Source organism: Coptis chinensis, chromosome 2 (assembly GCF_015680905.1).
Source record: "Coptis chinensis isolate HL-2020 chromosome 2, ASM1568090v1, whole genome shotgun sequence".
Classification (NCBI taxonomy): Eukaryota; Viridiplantae; Streptophyta; class Magnoliopsida; order Ranunculales; family Ranunculaceae; genus Coptis; species Coptis chinensis.
The window spans coordinates 113,298,866-113,317,011 of NC_141457.1; the positions used below are offsets into that span (position 1 = coordinate 113,298,866).

The window sequence follows — 18,146 nt, forward strand, 5'->3', positions numbered from 1 at the left end:
TAGTTACGCAGTAGTTAGTTTGGTACTGAAATTGGATAGTTGGATCACCTACTCAAGTAACAAGTAGTAGCAAGTAGATCCTGAAAATGAAAACGCACAAGTACGCTTTATACTTGCATTCAATGGTTGGAGTTAGAACCATTTGTTCCCGCTGATGTTTATGTTCTTGTAAAAAGGATCTACATTATTGTATGGTGTTGGACTGAATAATACTCCTACACATGAAAATGAGGAGTGGGATGAAAATTTGATAATTCCACGTGCTCTAAAAAACGGCCTAAGCGGCTGTCTAGGCGGTGCCTAGCCGTATTGTATTTCAACCTAATCGTAATACCCTAATCGGTTGATAAAACGGTGGACGGTTTAGAAGGTCCCGTTTGTTTTTTTGGCCCAATTTGTTACAAGCCAATTAAATTTAAAATCCCAATTTTTTACAAACCCAATTTAAATTTAGTTAAATTCAAATTCTGCTCTTCTTCTTGGTCAAGATCAGCTGCTCTCTTCTTCTACTAAGATCAGCAACCATTTCGGTATGTATTTCTTCTCTCCAATTCTGTTCTTTTTTTTTTCTTCTCTTAGCAATCCAGCAACCAAAATAAATTTATAACATGGATGTTTGTGGTAAAACAATCCTCACAACACGTAAACCATGGCGCGAACTAATAGATCCCACCTCATTCTCCTGCCCCTATGCTTTCAACGAAGCATTAGTTCGTCTCAAACATAATCTCAATTACTTCCGTGTCAATTACACTCTCATAGTATTACTTATCCTATTTATAAGTTTATTATGGCATCCTGTTTCCATGATTGTTGATGGAACATGGAAGTGCGCCACTATAATCTGTTCCAGAAGAAAATAATAATAATAATAATATATAAAACCGCCTATCCCCCCAGCCCATCTAGGCGCCGTCTAGAAGGCTTAGGCGCTCTCCTACCGTCCGACTACCGCCTAGTGTTTTTTAGAACATTGTTTTAAAAGCACGTGAGATTTATTCTACTGGTAGCATAAAGTCCAAGCCCGGTGGGTCAAAATAAAAAGAGATCCCAAGCCCACTTCCTTAAACACTCTCGAGATAATTTTTTTTTTTGTGAAGGAGGAAACAATTTATTTGATTGACTACAATTGAACGTAAACCAATCGAGGAGAAACTGTAGATTTGGAGATATGGGGAAGAAACAGCACAGCAAGGATCGAATGTTTTTAACCAAGACAGAATGGGCAACCGAATGGGGCGGTGCAAAATCCAAAGAGGTTGTCCCTTTCAAACGTCTTCCCTACTATTGCTGCTCGTAAGTAACCTTAACTTACAATTCATTAACAGTTTATTATAAACATGTTTCTAATTAATCTGACTCTGAAATTTCACACTAGGCTCACATTCACTCCGTTTCAAGACCCAGTTTGTACAATTGATGGCAGCGTTTTCGACATATTGTGAGTATTTCTATATGTTACAACTTACAATCAAGTGTATTATAAATTTATAATGTTTGTGTGTTATGTTGAATTAATTTGATTTGCAGGCATATAATGCCATATATAAAGAAATATGGGAAGCATCCTGTTACTGGAGTTCCACTTAAGCCACAAGATCTCATCCCGCTTACGTTTCACAAGAATTCTGATGGTTAGCCGTCTCTACTTACCTTGTTTTTTATATTTTTTCTTCGGAAGGCAACCTTGTTCTTGAATGAATATAATACCATAGAGGAAAGTGGAGATGCAAAGGCAGCGCCGTCTGTGTATCTTCAGAAGTTGAGAGAAATTCAGTCTTACCAAGGAAATCCTGCACAAGTTATAGGGATTGGGCTTGAGGGTCATTTCAGAATTGCCAACATTCCCTACATGAGAGCTGGCATTGATACTCTTGCTGCAACTGGGATGCCTATATGGCTTACAGAAGTGTCCGTTGACCAAAGCCCAAACCAGGTACTATACTTTCTCTATCTATTTGACCAAAATCTAGTAGCTAGTGTATAATTGTATACTCTCTAGTATCTACATAATTTCTTTAATAACTTGGTCATTGTTTTGGCGTGAACAGGTGCAGTACTTAGAGGAGATCTTAAGAGAGGCACACTCTCATCCTGCAGTTCAGGGTATTGTTTTATGGACAGCATGGCATCCAGGTAAATGTTACAAGCTGTGTTTGACTGATAACAATTTCAGAAACCTCCCGCAGGCGTGTCGTTGACAAGCTAATCCAAGAATGGAAAACGCATGGGGTGGGCATAACAGATAGCAATGGCATCTTTGAGACATCGCTCTTCCATGGGGATTACAACGTGACAATAAGTCATCCAATGACAAATTCATCCTCGGCTCAAAGCTTTAAAGTTGCAGCGGCAGAATCTTCACAGGAAACAACACTTCATGTCCAAATAAGTAACATATAAGTTGAATTATGCTTCAATCTTGTTTCATTAGCATTACATACTGAATGTACTAGTTTGAGATAAAGCAATGTATTGAAGATGCACCTCTTAAATATAACATTCAGGTTTTTGTATGGTTGTATATATCTGTTATACACACTTATACCTTCCCCAAGTCTCACAGGCATAAGTCAATTGTTCCACCTTGCATGGTCTAAAGATGCCGAATCAAGCAATCTGGCAATGACAATACGCAATTTTGCAGAAATTGGTGGGCCGTCTCTTCCACAAAGTAAGGATTGAACGATGGAATAACCCTCAGGTTGGCAATAACAATGACTACCATCAATTCCTGTACTGTTGCTCCTATTGAATATAAAACCATTATTTGTGGTTTTAAAAAAGACCTTGCATCCAAGAAACTAGAAGAAGCTGCAGCGCGAAGAATCAAATCAGTGGTTCTAAGATATAAAGGGATGTGGGGTGTTGATAATGAGAATTTGCATTTCTCCTTCTTCGAGGAGAGAATTGGGCAAAATGCATCAGCGGTTTTCTTTTATAAAGCTCACGAATTAGATCCAGAAGCGATCACATTCATGAATGGCTACAAATACGATTGAATTTAGCTATGACATTTTAGCTAGCCCAGATAAATACATAGAGAAGATTAGGCAGATTCAAGCCTTCAAGGGGAATAAAGACATAACGGAAGGAATTGGACTGCAGTCGCACTTCAGTTCAGGTCCACCAAATCTTCCTTACATGAAAGCTTCATTGGATAAACTAGCTTCAACAGGCTTGCCTATATGGCTTGCAGAAGTCGAAGTCGCCAAACACCCAAATCAGGTACTACACATTTTAGTATTAACTGTAGTTAATCTCCATAAAACGAACTATATATGTTTCATGGTTAAGGGATTTGATTGCTTGACCTGATTCTGTCCATTCACTGAAACAGCCGGTGGAATTTCACAGAATGTGTCTAACAGATTATGATTACAAAAACACACCGGTGGGAGATGTTGTCGATAAACTGATTGACGAGTGGAAAACTGGGATGGTTGTAGCTACAACAGACGCAAAAGGATATTTTGAAACTTCACTATACCTTGGGAGATTATGATGTAACTGATACAAATCCACTCACAAATTCTTCAGCAGCACTAGGCCTCAAAGTTTCGAAAGAGGGTGCGCTAGGAACAATCAATCTTTTAATTTCTGCATAATGTATCTGATAATGCAGTTTGATGATTACTAAACTTTTTCGCTTGGTGATATGAGACAAGAGTGTGATGATGTCATAACATCTTTTTAAGAGGAATTATAATGACATTAGCCTTGTAAGAATGGCAAACGTACTCCTTCGCAAAACTCCATATAGGTTCTGAAGGATTATAGCTGCGTCTTGTTTAACGTGTGAAGAAAGGAGATCCAATCCTCCGCCTCCAGAGGCTACGGTTGCGTGTTTATGACCGACTATATATATGGCTCTGAACGCTGATGAAAGGTGTTTGTGTGTTTGTTTTTGAAAAAGAACAATCCGATATCCACAATTCAATTACAAAACTGGCACTGAAAAGAGTCATCGTAGTTAGCTAGGTAACTCATTCCTACCAGATTCCAAACAATGCCTTAGAAAGAAGAACACTGCTAAGAAGAAACATAGTAATCGACAAAGATGTATTGAATAAAATTACATATACATCACTTCAGTTCTAGTGTACGTCTGCACTGTCGTCAAAAAAGATGTAAGACTCATAATCACAGACCTAGTACTAGATACAACAGTATGTAAAACTCCTGAAAATCTCCTCTCTTGCAATGCCCATAGGGTCGAAGCACATAGCACCAATATGTCGAAAATCTTTCGCAAGATACCCATATATGTAACGCACAAGAATATCGTTCTCTTTGCAAGTGAGGGCTTTATTTATAGCTATAATACACTTCTCTTCTTCTTCTTCAAAACAAAGCTCTATGGTGATGTAAACCAAATTCGAACCGAATAAACAAGAGACTTAAAATATGTACAATGGAAAGTATATGTCAACAGTTAACAGAAAAGTGATGTTTCTCAAATTACATACAATAATTGAAGAATGTTGCTTCCACGATGCTTCCTTTTGTCCGGGAAGCATTTGCATCATTCATCCCAAATTTAATCACGATAATAACTTTGTAGTTGGTACATCATTTTCAAATGGTCAAGAAATGGTATGGATGTTAGATGATATTTATAGCTACTACAGGAGTACAGGTGATGACACCAATGTGATATTATTCAAAGGACTAAGTAGTACCTAGTACTGTTGTGGAATATTTGCCTACATGATGATTTCATTGGAATGGGCGAGTAAGATTTATAAATAGGACCGTTGCTCTCAATTATTGATCCCACGTGCGTAGGCATGTTAGTTGGCTCATGGGTGATTTCGGATCGGATAAAGGGCTTTCGGACTGATGAAAATATAATTTCAAAATTAGATCTAATTATTTTTCGGATGACAATTTTTTTTTCAAATTCATAAAATTTAGAAAATCGATTTTTTTTTTAATTTTAGAATCTGCAAAATATGAAAGTAAATAAAAATTTGAATTATATATTCGGATTCTCTCATAATAACCGTTTTTTATCCAGTTAATATATTCATTTAGCAATCATTTTGAAATATATTAATTCCAAAAAACAATTTAGACCTTTTAACTCGTTCATTCAGCAAATTTTTTCTTCATGCACGTTAATGCATTAATTCAGTAAATAGGAATATGAGATAAATTGAGACATGTATGTACTATAATGAAAATATTGATTTCTTGAAATTGTGAGAGAGATAATATTCTATTTCTCTAGGATTTTTATTTGGTTTGTAAATTATATGTAGTTTTAATTTAGTAACTAGACTGGATATGTTAAAAATTCAAAAAATTAATAAGAAATCAAAAAAATTAGATATCAAAATTTCGGATATCAGAACACAAATATCATTACCAAATTAAAAAAAATATCATATGAGAACTTGAAAAAATTGGATTTTCGGAAAAAAGAGACACTCCTACCTGAATCAAGGACATAGTCGGATGTGGCTTCGGCTGGAGAAACGTATTGGACTAAAATTTGTTACATTCCAAGCCCAACCCGAAGTTGAACCGCTTACACAAGTCAGACGGTGAGTCGGTCACACCTAACCCGTGGAAACGTGGATTAGTAGGCAACCTCATTATAAAAAGCAAACCAAGGCCATCCTAATTTTCATTCTTTCTTTTTCGCCAACCTAAAAACAACTCTTCTCTCTCCGTTCGCTCGTTCTTATCCTTTTAAGGTAAAATTAATTTCTTATTGTTTTTCGTTTTTTTTAATTAATATATGTTTCTAATGTTAGATCTGGATAGATTTATTATAATCGATGTAAATTTTGGGCTGTTTTTTTACATCAATCGTTTGAATAGTCAGATCTAAAACTATTGATGTTTTTTTACATGTTTTTTTTTATTGATTTGTAGGTCTTTATATGTTTGTTTTTGTATGTTATTAGGTTTGATTTGTTTTCTTATGTTGAACTAGTAATTGTTATTGTGTTAGTCAAGATCAAAATCGACTTCAAGGCTTTTTATGATTGGTGATATGTGTTTGATTCTTTTCATGTTGATAGATTTATTATAATCGATGTAAATTTTGGGCTGTTTTTTTTACATCAATCGTTTGAATAGTCAGATCTAAAACTATTGATGTTTTTTTTTTATTGATTTGTAGTTCTTTATATGTTTGTTTTGTATGTTATTAGGTTTGAACTAGTAATTGTTATTGTTTTAGTCAAGATCAAAATCGACTTCAAGGCTTTTTATGATTGGTGATATGTGTTTGATTCTTTTCATGTTGATAGATTTATTATAATCGATGTAAATTTTGGGCTGTTTTTTTTACATCAATCGTTTGAATAGTCAGATCTAAAACTATTGATGTTTTTTTACATGTTTTTTTTATTGATTTGTAGGTCTTTATATGTTTGTTTTTGTATGTTATTAGGTTTGATTTGTTTTCTTATGTTGAACTAGTAATTGTTATTGTGTTAGTCAAGATCAAAATCGACTTCAAGGCTTTTTATGATTGGTGATATGTGTTTGAACATTAACTCAATTGTATGCATGTTTTAATTGTTGATAAACATGTGTTGTGATTTTTGTCTTCATGATGATCTAGTTGCTTCACAATGTTTAGTATTTTCGAATGCGGTTTTTTCAACAATATTAAGACAATAGTGTTATTTAATTTGCTTAAACCAATGTTGTATGCTGTATTATTTTAATAGATGTACTTTGAGATCTTGTTGTGGTTTCTTGATGTGCTTAGTTTTAATCTCTTGTTTTCTAATAACAGATGCAGATATTTGTGAAGACTCTTACTGGAAAAACTATTACTCTCGAAGTTGAGAGCTCAGACACGATCGATAATGTCAAAGCCAAGATCCAGGATAAGGAAGGAATTCCTCCTGATCAGCAGCGTTTGATCTTTGCCGGGAAGCAACTTGAGGATGGAAGGACCCTTGCAGACTATAACATTCAGAAGGAGTCCACCCTTCACTTGGTGCTTCGTTTGAGGGGAGGCATGCAAATTTTTGTCAAAACTCTCACTGGCAAGACCATCACCTTGGAGGTCGAGAGCTCGGACACCATTGATAACGTCAAAGCAAAGATCCAGGACAAGGAGGGTATCCCACCAGATCAGCAGAGGTTGATCTTTGCTGGGAAGCAACTTGAGGATGGTCGAACCCTTGCTGATTACAACATTCAGAAGGAGTCGACTCTTCATTTGGTTCTTCGTCTCCGTGGGGGTATGCAGATCTTTGTGAAGACACTCACTGGGAAAACAATCACTCTTGAGGTGGAGAGTTCTGATACTATTGATAATGTGAAAGCCAAGATACAGGATAAGGAGGGAATTCCTCCAGACCAGCAGAGGTTGATCTTTGCAGGTAAACAGCTTGAGGATGGTAGAACCCTTGCTGATTACAACATTCAGAAGGAGTCGACTCTTCATTTGGTTCTTCGTCTCCGTGGGGGTATGCAGATCTTTGTTAAGACACTCACTGGGAAAACAATCACTCTTGAGGTGGAGAGTTCTGATACTATTGATAATGTGAAAGCCAAGATACAGGATAAGGAGGGAATTCCTCCAGACCAGCAGAGGTTGATCTTTGCAGGTAAACAGCTTGAGGACGGTAGAACACTTGCTGATTACAACATTCAGAAAGAATCTACCTTGCATTTGGTCTTGCGTCTTCGGGGTGGTATGCAGATCTTTGTCAAGACCTTAACTGGAAAGACAATTACTTTGGAAGTTGAAAGCTCCGACACTATTGATAATGTCAAGGCTAAGATTCAAGACAAGGAAGGTATACCACCAGACCAGCAGAGGTTGATCTTTGCAGGAAAGCAGTTGGAAGATGGTAGGACTCTTGCTGACTACAATATCCAGAAAGAGTCTACCTTGCACCTGGTGTTGCGTCTCCGTGGTGGTATGCAGATTTTTGTCAAGACCCTCACTGGTAAGACTATCACTTTGGAGGTTGAGAGCTCAGACACTATTGATAATGTTAAGGCAAAGATCCAAGATAAAGAAGGAATCCCACCAGACCAGCAGAGGTTGATCTTTGCGGGAAAACAGTTGGAAGATGGTAGGACTCTTGCTGACTACAACATCCAGAAAGAGTCTACCTTGCACTTGGTGTTGCGTCTCCGTGGTGGTATGCAGATCTTTGTTAAGACGCTCACAGGTAAGACTATCACTTTGGAGGTTGAGAGCTCAGACACTATTGATAATGTGAAGGCAAAGATCCAAGATAAAGAAGGAATCCCGCCAGACCAGCAGAGGTTGATCTTTGCGGGAAAACAGTTGGAAGATGGTAGGACTCTTGCTGACTACAACATCCAGAAAGAGTCTACCTTGCACTTGGTGTTGCGTCTCCGTGGTGGTATGCAGATCTTTGTTAAGACCCTCACAGGTAAGACTATCACTTTGGAGGTTGAGAGCTCAGACACCATAGACAATGTTAAGGCAAAGATCCAAGACAAGGAAGGAATCCCGCCAGACCAGCAGAGGTTGATTTTCGCTGGGAAGCAGTTGGAAGATGGGAGGACTCTGGCAGATTACAACATCCAGAAGGAATCTACCTTGCACTTGGTTCTCCGTCTTCGTGGTGGTATGCAGATCTTTGTGAAGACCCTCACTGGGAAGACAATAACCTTAGAGGTGGAAAGCTCGGACACGATTGACAACGTGAAAGCTAAGATACAGGACAAGGAAGGGATTCCTCCAGACCAGCAGCGACTCATCTTTGCTGGTAAGCAGTTGGAGGATGGGCGTACTCTGGCTGATTACAACATTCAGAAGGAGTCGACCCTTCACCTTGTCCTGCGTCTTCGTGGTGGTTTCTGAGGTAGTTTGATTGATGGTGTGAGTTTTTATGTGTGGCCTGGGTTGGCGCCTTTTCATTGTGGTATTTGTGATGTTTTCTTTTATGTTTCTGCGACTAAAGTACTCTTAAACTTTGTTTGTGCTTAGTATATAAGCAAAATAACAAAAATAAAGTCATTGTGGTATTTGTGATGTTTTCTTTTATGTTTCTGCGATTCGAGTACTCTTAAACTTTGTTTGTGCTTAGTATATAAGCAAAATAACGTCTCTTTTTAGTAGTATTATATTTTTGTGGCTTCCTGGTTTCGTGCTTTGTTTTTGCTGTTTGCTGTTATTTTTACTGGATATCTCCCGACTGATTTGAAAACCAATTTGTTCAGATAGTAGCGTATTTCAACAATACCGTTGATTTTCTTTCACTCATTAGCTAAAACCCCGGGAAAAGGCGGCAGTAATTCTAACTGCTTATTTCGTTGCCTTTTGTTTCACAAGTGGTACATGTGTGGCTTGTTGAGTTTTCCTGCATGAGTTTTGATATTTGCTTAGGGAGGGACGAAATCATATGCAGTATACATACTGCCACACTGGGCACTGTCATAGTTTAGTTTGAAACTTTGTTTGTTGAGAGATGTGCTGCTCTGCCAGTTTAGATTCTGTGTGTTCGAGTAGCTTCTGACTAGACTTGCAATGGTTGGTACTTGGTAGACTCTTATCTACTGGTTTCGCTTGTCAAAGGCGTTTGGTGCTCTGGGGCATTAGGCTACACATTATTACACAAGGCACCTTGAGGGCTAAGATATCTCAATTCTCGAATCTCAAGAGCTTTGGTACACATTTGAGAAAGCAAGAACTTGTAGGATAGGATGGGTTAGTTTAGTAATTGAAGGCAAGGCTACTACAGCCAGCTATTTCAGTAAAAGCATGTCCTGCTTCGTAAAGCTGCAGCTGCGTTATTTGTAATAATAGATACAGCTTAAATCAGAGTACATCAAAATTTTGTAGTTTGCTCGTTGGAAAGCTCTGATTGAATCTGCATTAGTTACGCAGTAGTCAGTTTGGTACTGAAATTGGATAGTTGGATCACCTACTCAAGTAACAAGTAGTAACAAGTAGATCCTGAAAATGAAAACGCACAAGTACGCTTTATACTTGCATTCAAAATTTTGATAGGGAAAGAGGAATGGTTTTCGTGAACCATTTGTTCCCGCTGATGTTCATGTTCTTGTAAAAAGGATCTACATTATTGTATGGTGTTGGACTGAATAATACTCCTACACATGAAAATGAGGAGTGGGATGAAAATTTGATAATTCCACTCCGACAAACAGTGGCGGAGCCAGAAAATTGGGTGAGGGTGAGCCACAACTAGTCACTATAAAAAAAAACTAAAATAAAATAACACCCAATTTGTAGAATTTTTGTTTTCCCTTGCATATTTTTTAAAAGTAAAAAAAAAACACACAATTCGAATCCCATCACAAAAGATATGTAAATTTTGGAATTACAAAAGACTAGATTGCTTAATGAAATGATTTAGGAGAAAATAAATAAATACACGGACATTTAGCTTTGGAAAATTAAGAACTTGAGAAAAAAGTGCCTACAAATATATGCTTCTTACAAATATATATGCTTATGGAAACCACTTTAAAATTCCACAAATGAAAAAAAGCAATGAATTCTTTGGAATTGTAAGAAAAATAGTCCAAAAGGCATTAGGAAAAACATAAGCACTTAGGGCACAATAAAGAATATTGTACAATGTTTAGACATTTTTTTTTTGCTAAAAAGTAATTAATATTAATAGCAAAAAATAGTGTTACAGCTTACAAAGCTATTTCAGATTGGGAATATAATCCCCATGTTTCGCTTTGTCAAAAATCTAGTGGGTAAGCAAAATTTGGATTTTCAAGCTAGTTTGTTAAAACATGGTTTATGATCCCACCATTGTTTTAAAATATATGTTTAGACACTTGCTAGTACATTTTTTTTGTCGGACTTTAGCATTTATTTTAATTGTTTTCATTTTCATTCAATTCAAATTCCAATCAATCTGATTCAAAAGTAATAAATTCACTACAATTGACAATCAAAAAAATTTATTTGGTAATTAAAATTGTAATGGACTCGATAACCTTCGATAGATCAATTCATTACATACAAAATTGAATTATAATTAATAAAATTCATTAACAAAAAACTAAAAGAATAAGAGATTGGGGAATTAAGGTTTAGAAAACATACCAATAAATATACATATGAGTTATTGGGATAGGAGAGTTGAGAGTGTTATTATCTTTTTTTTCTCTTTCATCTCTTTGTTTTTTCCAAACAAAGAAAAACACTTCAAAAGTGTTGTTTCTCAAAATACATAAAATTAGAGATCATGAGCTTTCTCCGTGTAGTTAGGGGAAATAGATTTTTATTTTGGTCACTGAGGTTTTTAGTAACAAAATCTATTCATATATATGGTAGTTACTTTTTTGAGTATTATCCAAAAAAAAAAAAAAAAAAAAACTGAGTAATTCCACTCCTCCGACAAACAAACAGTGTTCTAAAAAACGGCCTAAGCGGCTGTCTAGGTGGTGCCTAGTCGTATTGTATGATAGTTCGTAATTCCGAACAAAATTTCGGAATTTCACCCGAAATTTTGGTTTTTTAAAAAACCAGAATTCCAAATATAGAGTTGAAATATCCGAAATTCCGAATGTGATAGGAGTCAAAATTTAATAAATTTTGGTTTTTGGATTTGTTGGAATTCTGAAATATCCAAGCCCACTTCCTTAAACCAAGGCTCAAAATATCGATATCGATAAATATATCGGTGTACCTAAAAACCGATATATATCGGATATATCGGAAATTTCAGATATATTCATTTTTTTCGTGACCAGTCCAAACTATTTAAAATATTGGAAATATCGGATATATCGAAAATATAATATCGGAAATATATTGGAAATATCGAATTTATATTAAAAAATGGTAAAAAAATCAAATGATATATATCATAAATATCGGATATATCGATTATCTAGACGATATAAAGTTTCATATCGGAAATTCCGATATATCTCGGGAAAAAAAGAATTCAATATTCGGTAGATATATATCGAAAATATCGATATCGATGTACCAATTTACCGAGATATATCCGCGATATTTTAGGCCTTGCCTTAAACACTCTCGAGATAATATTTTTTTTTTGTGAAGAAGAAGGAAACAATTTATTTGATTGACTACAATTGAACGTAAACCAATTGAGAAACTGTAGATTTGGAGATATGGGGAAGAAACAGCACAGCAAGGATCGAATGTTTTTAACCAAGACAGAATGGGCAACCGAATGGGGCGGTGCAAAATCCAAAGAGGTTGTCCCTTTCAAACGTCTTCCCTACTATTGCTGCTCGTAAGTAACCTTAACTTACAATTCATTAACAGTTTATTATAAACATGTTTCTAATTAATCTGACTCTGAAATTTCACACTAGGCTCACATTCACTCCGTTTCAAGACCCAGTTTGTACAATTGATGGCAGCGTTTTCGACATATTGTGAGTTTTTCTATATGTTACAACTTACAATCAAGTGTATTATAAATTTATAATGTTTGTGTGTTATGTTGAATTAATTTGATTTCCAGGCATATAATGCCGTATATAAAGAAATATGGGAAGCATCCTGTTACTGGAGTTCCACTTAAGCCACAAGATCTCATCCCGCTTACGTTTCACAAGAATTCTGATGGTTAGCCGTCTCGACTTCCCTTGTTTTTTTATATTTTTTCTTAGGAAGAAGACAATGCTTTGAACTAAAATGTGGTGTCTTTGAAATAACTAGGCAACTTAGTTCCAAGAATAAGCCCTAAAGATAAAAAGAACATTGAACGCGTGTGTGTCGGTGTCCCAATGCTTTGAACTAAAATAGGAATAATTAATTAATTTTTAATAATTATAAATTTATTAAATTAGATGGTAAATCAGAAATTTGAAAATTAAATACAATATGTGTCCGTGTGTGTTCGACATGGATAGTTCCAATCCGAATATTTTTTTCAAAATATGGCGTGTCCATGTAACCTAGATAAAAAGTAGTTGTTGCCAAGGGTAGGTCTTAGACAATAATCGTGGAGACAGAGCTGCAGTGGAATATTAAAAACATAATTGCCTCATTGAGTTATTAAATTCCCTCTTTTACGTTCTTGTGTGGCTCGTCTTATTAGATTGTCAAAAAGGAAAATGTGAAAAAAATGTTCCTTCGCGACTGATGTATTGGTGAAGGGTAAAATATATGTCTACCTCCTTCTTGACACCATTTAGATATTTTCACTTTTTTTGGTGAGCTAAAACTCAGAAACTTGTGTTATTGGGAAACATAATACAATTCTTTCACATGGTGCATTAAATTCTACTTTTGTAAACTTCATTTATGTGCATGTTATTCTAATATTGACTAGTTAGTAGGGTTTGTTTCAATTTTGCGTTCAGTGAAAATAATGAAACTGATGTCAGATGGCATTCACTAATGTTATAAGTTAAGCCTGTTGGTTTCAGAAGGAGATTATACATTGGTTTCAGAACTTCCGAATACTTACTGTTGTTGATAAGAAATTCTCTTTTACTTTTATGCTAGGAGAATTTCATTGCCCAGTTCTGAATAAAGCCTTCACAGAGTTTACACACATTGTTGCTGTAAAGACTACAGGGAATGTGTTCTGTTACGAGGTTTGTTACTCTTTTTTGTAGTTACCATTTGCATTCTCTGCCAAACTTTGTATTTTCTCTTGTTGTTGTTCACCCCTAAATTGGCACTATATTTTGTTTTTGTGAAGGCAATTAAAGAACTGAATATAAAGACCAAAAACTGGAAGGAACTTCTCACAGATGAACCATTCACTAAGGAGGACCTGATAACAATTCAGGTATGTGCTAGTGTCCAAAGATTGCCTGTTGTTTTATGTAATTTACAGACGGAGTTCTTACTGTTTTTTAATTTTTTTTTTTTTATGAAGAATCCAAATAGACTTGATAGCAAGGTCCTGGTGGAATTTGATCACGTTAGAAACAGACTGCAACTTGATGATGAAGGTAGCTTACCCTGTAGTTTATTCCATTTGCTTCAGTATGTTCTGATGTTTGTGCTTTCCTTGATTGAATTTTGTGTTTGTTCTTTGTATTCCTCAGAATTAAATAAAATGAGCTCAGATCCAGCTTATAACATAAATGTAATTGGGGATATTAAGGAAATGTTAAAGGAGCTTGGAACTGAGAAGGGGAAGCAAACAGCATTACATGGTGGTGGCGGTGAGAAAGCAATAAATGAAAGAGCTGCTGCACTTGCTGCAGTTCTATCTGCTAGATCTCGCATTAAAGAGGACTCTAAATCAAGTAAAAATGGACCCCAGGCATACAGTATTGTAGATGCTGCATCTGCTTCAGTTCATGGGAGAAGTGCTGCAGCTGCTAAAGCTACCTCAAGTGACAAAACTGCTGCTCGCATCGCCATGCATATGGCAGGTGACCGCACGCCCGTTAATGCCAAAATGGTTAGTTTCTCTTCATAATAAACTTAACTAGCTTTCTGTGAAATTGAATTGAATGAACGGCTGAAAAAATTGAACTGAATTTTCTCACAAGTTACAATGTTTTGATTGATAAGTTGGATAACCTGTGTGCTAAAACTGAAGCTGAAATTGTTTAATATTGGAGTTTGACACATTTTTACTCAGAAATTTCTCAGATAATTGTATAATTATGAAAGAAAGTGACATTTCCAAGTGATGAGTTTGATATTTCAAGTTTTGTCTTAACCATCTTCATCTTTATCAATGACAATCATCTGTCTAGCATAACGACCGTCATCATGAAATTCTATAGAAGTGTTCTCTTCTCTCATGATACGTATGAGAAATAAAAATCTGATTCTTTTGGTTTACCCGATTTCAGGTAAAAAGCCGATATACTACTGGTGCGGCTTCACGGTCCTTCACATCTACGTCTTATGATCCTGTAACCACTAATGAGTATGAATATGTCAAAGTTGAGAAAAATCCTAAGAAGAAAGGGTATGTTCAGATGCACACAACTCATGGTGACTTGAATATTGAACTGCACTGTGACATAACACCCAGAGCATGTGAGAACTTTATCACACTATGTGAACGTGGCTACTACAATGGTATTGTTTTCCATCGAAATATTAGGTATTTATCACTGCAATTATTTTTTTTCATATATTTTTCATTATCTTTAATGATTCAAAAATCACAGTGCAGCATTGTCCATGTTATGTAGGAATTTTATGATTCAGGGTGGGGACCCAACTGGTACTGGAAGCGGGGGTGAGTCTATTTGGGGAAAGCCTTTCAAAGATGAGTTGAACTCAAAATTAGTTCACTCAGGAAGAGGTGTTGTCAGTATGGCAAATAGTGGTCCTCACACAAATGGTTCCCAGTTCTTCATCCTGTACAAGTCAGCGAATCATCTAAATTTCAAACACACTGTTTTTGGTGGAGTTGTAGGTGGCCTGACTACCCTAGCGGTGATGGAGAAAGTACCTGTTGATGACGATGACCGCCCTTTGGTAAGAAAATATCTTATCCTTGTTTTTTTATTAGATGAATAGGAATGAATTCAATTTAGAAACTTATTAAAGGCATTTTTTTTCACCTTTGGACATATTAACTGGGATTGAGCAATTTCGCACTATTTGCAGATCAGTCAGAGCCTGATCACAGTGGTTGTATTGTTTATGCGTGATGTATCATAACTCTAACCGTCATCGTTGCTGCTATTATTACTTATGCTATTGTTAAATATTCATTTCACCACTCCACTCTAGCTTTTTGGGGACCTCTAAATAACCCCGCTTGCCTATCAAAAAAAAAAGATTAGCTTTTGGTTGTTGCTCTGTACTTAAGTTTGTGTTTTGAATGAGTCGAAAATTCATGCTTATGTATCTGGTTTGTTTCTTAGTGATTAGCTTCACTAGGAAGCTAGTGAGTCCATTTTGAAAATTGGCCATTGGATGATGTTTAGTAATCTAGACAAAGTTGCCATTTACGTTATTGTTTTATTAGTTTCGTCTAATGAACAGGTTTCACCTTTTTGGTGATTTTAGCTGCAATTTAGATCTCAAGATGGAGGTCATGCTTTTAGGCATTTGAATAATAGACCAATCTATGACAAATGACATGCTACTCATTGGAAAATATTTACATCTAAAAGGTTTTTGGTTCTGAACTACGAATGAATCGTGACTCTCTAATCTATTCCCGTAGGCTCATCCCCACATCCGCGCCTTTAACTGTATGGCTTCAGAGTCTATCTTGGTTTGTATTTTTGAATTTTCCGATTGGGTTTAGCACATGTTTGGAGGAAATTCAACTGAGTGAGGGGCCAATACATTTACAGGAGGTCAGAGTTGAGAGGTTTTGTTTTTGATTTTTGCACTGTTTTTTTCTGTTTCTTTACTATGTGGTTTCGTTCTCAAGCCTTTTGAGCAGTTTTTATCAAGTTCTTGTTTTCCTCTTTCTGTTTTGGTTTTCTCAGCCTTTTGTGTTTATCAAGTTCTGTTTTGATTGCCTTATTTGTTCTTTCATTGTTTTGTTCTAAGGATACACTTTTAGCCTAACATATTATCGCTGTGCACTTTGCAGGAAGAAATAAAAATTACTAGTGTCACAGTATTTGTGAATCCCTACGCAGAACCTGATGAAGAAGAGGAAGATAGCAACAAAAATGAACAGAGTACTGTTGATGAAGAAAATGTGAGTTTTATACTCTCCTTGAATACCAGTATGACAGTATCAACGTATTGTAGGTATTCACTCAAGTAATTGATTGATGTAATTTTCTGTTGCATTTCAGGACAAGATGGGTTCATGGTATAGCAACCCTGGGACAGGAGCGACAGATTCTGCAGCTGTTGGTAGAGGTGTAGGCAAGTATTTGACAGCAAGGAGCACCCCAACTGCAGCTCTTACTGACAGCGGTTTGGAAGGAAATGGTATTCCCAAGAAAAGAAAAGTAGGTGGTTCAGGAGTAGAGTATAAGAACTTCTCTGCCTGGTAGAGACTCTTGAAGGGTTTTACCATTATACCAATGGATGAAGTGCTTGTAAGAGGTGAGCCAGGTCACTGCTGTATATTCAGATTATACAAAATTAGTTGATGAGGCACCAATGGCTAGTACTTGACGTCTTGCCATTTCTACACGCTTGTCTTGGTCATTTTTTATTAAAAACTATGAGCATCAGATGTTCCTAGACAGTTTTCCCTTTATGACTGTCCAGCTGCGCAATGGATTGAAGTTGATATAGGGTTGGTTTGATGTGATCAGAAAGTTTGGATTAGATCAAGATTGAGGAATCTGTGGTCTAATGTTTTTGATTAATTCCATGAATCGGATGATTGCAAACTTTTGCATCTTCCTTCCTGTTTCTCCGCAAGATAAATTAAACGGGGGAAAAATGCTTAATTAAATATCTGTTTGATTTTGTGTCTTGTCATGGTGGACAACGCCACAACGGAAGTATGATCGGAAGCCAGTATGATATGTTCATTTCTCTGCAACTACAAGAGTGCTTGGAAAAATTTATGTAGGTTTACAAGAGTGTAAAATTTGTATCCTCTTCCAACTCTGTCTACTCCGTATTTTTAACCTCTTCTAACTCTATCTACTCTTTGTATGTGTGTTTTGCATATATTTATTGGTTTCTTCCTCTGAAGCCAAACAAACTCATCTAATTTTGCAGGAAGTAGGGATATCTCTATTGATCCTGTTACGCGTAAGTGACCTTGCAATGGGTAAGCCGTTATGTACATAGCCTAAGCAATTGAAGCAAGACATTGAGCGTTCAGGACTGTTTCCATGAGCCTTCCATCACGCTCCTCAGGTTGTACTCGTGGTCCTTATAGTCCCCATCTGAAAACGGCCTCAGTAAGACAGTAAGGTTAAAAAATCAACAACCTTGAGATCTACTCCTTTCACGTGGTAAGAAGTTATCTAGCCCATCATTTTGAAAAGAACCCGGAAGATGATGAGGTATGTAAAATATGTAGTAGGATCTGTGTAAATTATAAGTTTTATCAAACAAGTCCGTTAAAATATTTTATTTTGCATGAACAAGCGACAAGAATAGTCTCCTGACTTCGAGAGCATTCTATGATCATACATACACCCTAATCTGTTCAGAGTGGGAGTTATTCCCAAGCGACTGACCATGAACAGTCTCCTGTCGCCTAAGCACTTTACTATACCTACTTGGTAGTCTTCTACGAATATTTTTTACCTTCCACTCTGCAGACGCTGTTAGGGGCAAATTCTCCTAAGAGGTGAACATTCGCAACTCT

General features: G+C 36.3%; 3 protein-coding genes and 1 long non-coding RNA gene across 6 annotated transcripts; all 4 read left to right on the forward strand.

Moving 5' to 3' along the window:
- The first annotated feature begins 446 nt into the window (after positions 1 to 446).
- LOC147520882 (endo-1,4-beta-xylanase 5-like) lies at positions 447 to 2,201 on the forward strand. Its single transcript, XM_086594346.1, has 6 exons — positions 447 to 530; positions 1,162 to 1,296; positions 1,379 to 1,441; positions 1,531 to 1,634; positions 1,716 to 1,936; positions 2,052 to 2,201. Exons 2-6 carry the CDS (start codon positions 1,172 to 1,174, stop codon positions 2,199 to 2,201), a joined length of 663 nt encoding a protein of 220 aa, XP_086450472.1. The 5' UTR covers positions 447 to 530; positions 1,162 to 1,171.
- A 665-nt stretch (positions 2,202 to 2,866) lies between these two features.
- LOC147520883 (uncharacterized) lies at positions 2,867 to 4,725 on the forward strand. The gene is made up of 2 exons (XR_015214468.1): positions 2,867 to 3,228; positions 3,341 to 4,725. It is a non-coding gene; the product is annotated as an uncharacterized LOC147520883 (long non-coding RNA).
- Positions 4,726 to 5,525: 800 nt separating this feature from the next.
- LOC147520884 (polyubiquitin-like) lies at positions 5,526 to 8,986 on the forward strand. Its single transcript, XM_086592390.1, has 2 exons — positions 5,526 to 5,702; positions 6,758 to 8,986. The coding sequence occupies exon 2, from the start codon at positions 6,758 to 6,760 to the stop codon at positions 8,813 to 8,815; it is 2,058 nt and encodes a 685-aa protein (XP_086448516.1). The 5' UTR covers positions 5,526 to 5,702; the 3' UTR covers positions 8,816 to 8,986.
- A 2,990-nt stretch (positions 8,987 to 11,976) lies between these two features.
- On the forward strand, positions 11,977 to 17,903 carry PUB49 (plant U-box 49). Of its 3 annotated transcripts, XR_015212895.1 has the most exons (12): positions 11,980 to 12,203; positions 12,286 to 12,348; positions 12,438 to 12,541; positions 13,427 to 13,518; positions 13,626 to 13,715; positions 13,806 to 13,881; positions 13,978 to 14,339; positions 14,740 to 14,996; positions 15,088 to 15,376; positions 16,452 to 16,562; positions 16,663 to 16,918; positions 17,549 to 17,903. XR_015212895.1 is itself a non-coding variant. In XM_086592392.1 (11 exons), the coding sequence occupies exons 1-11, from the start codon at positions 12,079 to 12,081 to the stop codon at positions 16,864 to 16,866; spliced, it is 1,773 nt and encodes a 590-aa protein (XP_086448518.1). In that variant the 5' UTR covers positions 11,980 to 12,078; the 3' UTR covers positions 16,867 to 17,467. The 3 variants fall into 3 exon arrangements, 2 of the variants coding, with proteins under 2 accessions (XP_086448519.1, XP_086448518.1); XM_086592392.1 differs by lacking the exon at positions 17,549 to 17,903 and having other exon boundaries at positions 16,663 to 17,467; XM_086592393.1 differs by lacking the exons at positions 16,452 to 16,562; positions 16,663 to 16,918; positions 17,549 to 17,903 and adding an exon at positions 16,074 to 16,218 and having other exon boundaries at positions 11,977 to 12,203.
- Positions 17,904 to 18,146: the final 243 nt, after the last annotated feature.